At 30.9% G+C, this 5,551-nt stretch overlaps 1 protein-coding gene across 4 annotated transcripts in view; it reads left to right on the forward strand.

The window, feature by feature from the left end:
- The window catches only part of LOC106463318, a 136,528-nt gene that overhangs the window by 98,420 nt on the left and 32,557 nt on the right, over positions 1–5,551 (forward strand). For all 4 annotated transcript variants that reach the window (XR_002611465.1, XR_002611466.1, XR_002611464.1 and 1 more), the window contains one exon: positions 2,801–2,861. Coding sequence is in view for 1 of the 4 variants with exons in the window: in XM_022390796.1 (XP_022246504.1) it covers positions 2,801–2,861 (61 nt within the window). In the remaining 3 variants the exon portion in view is untranslated. The remainder of the gene's footprint in view (positions 1–2,800; positions 2,862–5,551) is intronic.

Consider the following 5,551-nt stretch of genomic DNA (forward strand, 5'->3'; position numbering starts at 1 on the left):
CTTCATTACCCATTTAAGCCATCTCCAACCATTATTGTGGATGTTAAATAAGTACCTCAAGAGCAGAGTCTGAATGTCTTAACACCTAAGACTAATCTTTTGTTTCTTTGATACCAAACTTGAGTTTGTAAAAGGTGTGGGCTATAGATGTATTTTTGCATAGTCATGGTGATTTAGCAGTTAAAATCTGTTTGTTGCTTCTTTTTGTAATAATACATAACCTTTAATTGTATTGTCAGTGATTAGAGTCAGAGGGACTTCAGTGAGTTAAATCTTTTTGTTGGTTCTTTTTTGACAAACATAGCTTAGTAATAAAATGTGGACTTTAGATGTAATTTCAGTGAAAGGTCAGGGTGATATATGAGTTAACCTTACAAGTACAACAGGTAGAGGAGTCAAAGTGTACTTGTAATGACATTTACAGATTTACATTCAGAATTTAGTTAAACAGCTTTATTATCAATGTATGTCAATAAACTTGCCATCAAAACAGTTAATATTTCAAGTTTGATATTATATAAGCTACAAGTTCTTAATTTCAAAAGGAAATATTTAAATAAATTCTTGACCATCACTTCTTTGCCTCAAATTGCCCATTTTAGATTTTTTCTACCTTTATATGATCTTCTGAGTCTTTCACAAATTGTACACTTATACTTTAGGTATTGCTAAGCCATAATATAGATTTATATCCTACAATCTTCTTGTTTTACTGATGTATAAATCAGAAAGGAGAGTCAAAGTAGTCACATGAAAGAGAAGTTCAGTCAGAGAAAAGTTAAAACATAAAATTAAATGTCGTAGGAGTGAATGGCCTAACAGTTTATGTTAGAAAGAAATTAACAGTTTAAAACAGACGAGGAGAATAATTTGTTTTGTCAAATGGTGTTCTAAACTAATTGAACCTGATTGTGTGGACTTTGACAAAAGGCAGACGATTATTGGAAGTTCGGAATACAGCTGTTTTAAATCACATGACAACGCAAGTAATTTATACGTGGATACTATCGCAGTAAAAATAGAGTGGAATTTTCACAAGAAGAAGTGAACTGTGTAGCGTGTAATATACAGTTATGATCTCCATAGTGTAAAGAATTTTATACATAAGTTTAACTTATTTCAAATACATATATTATTTTAAAGACAATTTTTATTGCCAACAAACACCTATTGTAGAAGAATCGTTAGCTGAACACACCCATATATTTACATTACTATGTATACTACTAAAAAGTAAGTTTCTGACACATAGTTAGATAAAAAGAAAGTATGAACTTTACTACAAACTATCCTAGACCTAAGGAAGTTCTAATTTCTTGTTTTTTATGTATACTTTCTATTTATTGTAATATAATTTTTATCAAAGTAACTAAAATGTAAATCTTGAAATGTTAAATGAAAAAAATACAAACAAATTTTTGCCTTGAATAATGCATGAGGAACATATATAGTTAGAGATATCATTGGTGTAATCTGAAACTTTGTTCACTCTAAACTCACCACATTCTCACTGGGTCGTAGTAATTAGAATTGGTTTAAAGAACAAACATTCAAATTTAATTGAAAGCAGTTGTGAAAAGTTAAAAGCTCTTGGGATAAATAATTGTGATTGCTTCTTAAAATCTTCAGTCGTTATAAAAAAAAAAAAGGCATTTTTAATTTTATTACATATCTTTTAACGTTTGCTGTAACTAGTGCTAGAATAGAGAAAATAAGTGATAAAGTTTAAAGTTTTTATGAAAAAAATTTGATTCATTTAGGAGGTTCTAGAGGTTTGGCAAATGAAATATGAAAACCAAGAAGAAAAGTATTTTTATACCTAGCATGAAAATAACCTTTCATTCACACTGACTCAATAAATATTTCAGAAATTCAGAGACAAATCTTTACTAAAAACCTTATTTTTTTTGAAGAAACACTCAGTAAATTTAGAATTATAATAAAAATTGCTGTGTATAACTTCACAGAAATGGGGGTTGCTGCAATGCACAAAATGCCATACCTCTAGTGTTAAAACCTGTTTTATTTTTGAACAAACATCCAAAGTAATAATATGTGATGACCTTTAGTTGTATTTTCAGTGATCAGGGTCAAGATGACTTACCAGTTTAAACCCTGTATTGCTTTTTTTTTTAACAAACATGGGCAAGCTATAGGCTATTGATGTAAGTTATATTTTCAATATCAATAATTATGTTTGGCTAAACTGTCAAACTTGTTTAGTGCTTCTGTACTAACATATTGTGAGGTAGGTGTAATTTGTTGATTTTAGTTAGTACTGAAAATTCAACAGTCAAAACCTGTTTAGTGCTTCTATGTTGTGGCTCTGTAAGTAGAAAGAAGGAAGCCAATGCTTAAAATAAACAACTTCTGTCAGGTACAATAAAAATTACTGCACCAAAGTGTTGATAATTTTATTTCTCCTTATGACATATATGACCATTTTTGTATTTTCATATTTTTATAAGCTGTTGAACTTTTGTTTTTATATGTTAAACTAGTAATATCAAAATGTCTTCACTGAAATGTATTTTAAGAAATTTATACGTGCAATTGTTTGACTTGCTTGTTTGTAAAAGTTTTGATAGTTCCTTAATATTCATATGTAGTGAAAATACCAATTCTAGATTTATTATTAACCTTTCTAACCAGCAGTTTTTGATTGTTTAATTTCTGTAGTGCACATTAGTGTATAAAAGACATTTTATCTTAAAAAATTATCTTAAAACTCCGAAGTTTTTGACTCTAGTTTTATTAATGTTATCTAAGTAAGTTTTCAGTTTTTTTTGTTATTTTACAGATAATCATCAGCAAAAGAGAAAAATTTTCTCTCATTGGGAGATGAGGCAACAGACAGAAAAGTAAGTGATAGAAATTCTGATTTTTGTTTGTTTTTACATGCTGATCATTACTCTTGAATCATTACGTATAGTTTTTAGTACATGAGTAATTGGTATTGTACTAACTTGAACCTTATGGCAGGTGCTTTCATACTCTGGCTTTTTCAGGACTGATGAGAGATGATTCTTAGATATAGGCAAACATTTAAGATATCATCCGTCAAATCACATATACATATATATACATTTTATTTTCAAGACTATCCTGACTATCTGTCATAAGTATCAGCATTTTATTAGTTTAAAATATATTCAGTATTGAGAAAAATTCATTAAAGTTTCTACATTCTTTTCTAAATTTTTATTGTCTGCAAACTTTTAGTATATGCATAAGGATTGTAAAATCTCATGGTAAAACTTTAGAGAGCAAAGTAATTTTGTTACTTGTACTGAGATTACAGAAAACAAATGGGAATTTACAAGGGCACATTTCTTGTCATTGTATCGGCAAAAATAATGGTAACTTTTTCACATTCAGCTTTCTCTGTGAGTTCATTTTCTTCTGACAGCATTGTGAACCTGAATAATCTTTCTTGACCTATTGTGGGTCTTAAATATGTTTTGATAACTTTAGCTTGGAAAAGTTTTTTTCAGCTGTTTCTACTGTTACAGGAGTGTTAAGCAAAATTCTTAGGGCAACCCAAATAATCAGATACAAATTGTCTAATTCATGCTTCTGAATGTACTGAATAATTTCTATTGGGTTTCTATGTTCTTTGAGCAACAAAGCTTTCAAACTCTTCAGTTCATTACACATTTCAACAGCATTTATATTTGAATTGTTTTCATGTATCAGGATGTTCTCCTTCAGTTTACAGCTGTTGAAGAGCACAGTGCCACTATCAGGAAGTGTTTCAGAATTGTAAAAGAACTCCCAGGTTTTATATTTTTCATTTAAAAATGCTAATGGTGTACATACAAATGGTTAAAAAGAATTGATATTAAAACAATACTTGAGTCTTTGGATGTTTCATCTTCATGTTCGTTATCAAAATGCTACTTTTAATGAATCATTCTGTGTCAACATTCAAAACATGGTGCTATTCCTAGCTTTCTGACCAATTCATTTGCATCAACAAGCCTGTTTTTTTCTGAATGACAATAAAAGTTCATGTGTTTTCTTCAGAAGGTGGAGGACCTCTGAGATTGAGATGTTCTCTCAACAATTCCACACATCTTTAAACTGGTTTTAAAATATCTGACAACAAAAGAGAATTGTTCTTGCTTGCTTATGTTGGGAGTATGTCAAGCGTAGCTATGAAGTACGTTTTCTTTCTCAATTCTTTTGTAATGGTTCAACTTATTTCATTGCTGTGCAGTTTTATTTGTTCATTTTGAATGTGTTTACCTACTGAAGACATGGTTCATGTTTCACTGGTTAAAACTATTCACTTGCTCTGCATCACAGGACCAAACCTGCTAATGAGTTAAGTTAAACCAAACCAAGGTTCATTCTCCCCACCATTCTTTTTTCTTGCTCACACTTCTTCCCCTCTTCCTTCCTCCTGATCTCCAATTTGCTATCTCCCATAATATGCACTCAAGGTAGATGCCCAAGTCACCTACTCCTTAGACTGTTGCTGAGCTTTTTATTGTTTATAGGCTTATAGCAGTGTGCTATAGTGGCTTATAAATAGGGTTTTCTGCAAGCTATTTTCCCCTTTTGGTAATCATTATTGCACAGACAGATCACTGTGAAGCTTTCCAGTTGTGCTTTATTATGCTAGTCCATTATCTTCAATTTATCCCTGTCCTTATTGTCTTTTAGAACTGAATATCTTTTTCTCTATTTACTGCTTTGTGCAAATCCACCTTGTCCCTAGGAATATTTCCTCATATAATGAAATTTATCTGTCAAGTAACCATTATTTTCATTGTGGGTGGTCTTATGTTGTAGTTGATTTTTTGATAAAAGTTCTCAGGGTTGTTAGGTGATGGAACATGATCTTCAACTAGTGAAGGCAACACAACTAGTTTTTGTGTTAATTTTCTTGGGATCTGAAACAACTAAAGGCTTAAATGCTTGTGTGATAATGTTTGTTAGGCAGAACCATAATCTCTTGATACGTGAATGGAGACTTGTCCTTGAACTATTGAATCAAAACCTTTATTTTTGCTGACTCACTTTAACATGGAGGAACTTGATTAATATCTTCAAGTTGTCTGTGAGTGGTGAACTTCAACTATATTTTTTGTTAGTCTTGTCTTTTTTTTTATGGGAATTATCTGCATTTCAGTTATATGCACTTCTTTTTGATCTATTTGTTTTTTTTACAATGAGGATATTACTGACTGTTAAAATGTCTTGATTTACATTTTCATCATTACCCATCTAATTTACTTCTATTTTCCCCATTCTAGTCATCAGTGGTTGTAAGACCTAGGACTGGTTGTTCATGTTGTGTCAACTCTGGGTTGGTGCATCGATCGAAGAAAATGCCTTCTGGTACCAGCTTTATTCCTGCTTATTTTCTTTCTGTATTAATCACCATGAGCTATAAGGTTTACGATTCCAGGTGTCAAGTTTTGGCTGTGTGCTCTATGATAAACTGCTAAACCTTAAAATATGAGCCATGTTGTTTTGCATATTGCTAAAACTGATACATTTTGCCCAATTTTAAGCCAGTGATGAATCGTATATATATATATAT

The sequence above is a fragment of the Limulus polyphemus genome, unplaced genomic scaffold (genome assembly GCF_000517525.1).
Source record: "Limulus polyphemus unplaced genomic scaffold, Limulus_polyphemus-2.1.2 Scaffold1377, whole genome shotgun sequence".
NCBI lineage: Eukaryota > Metazoa > Arthropoda > Merostomata > Xiphosura > Limulidae > Limulus > Limulus polyphemus.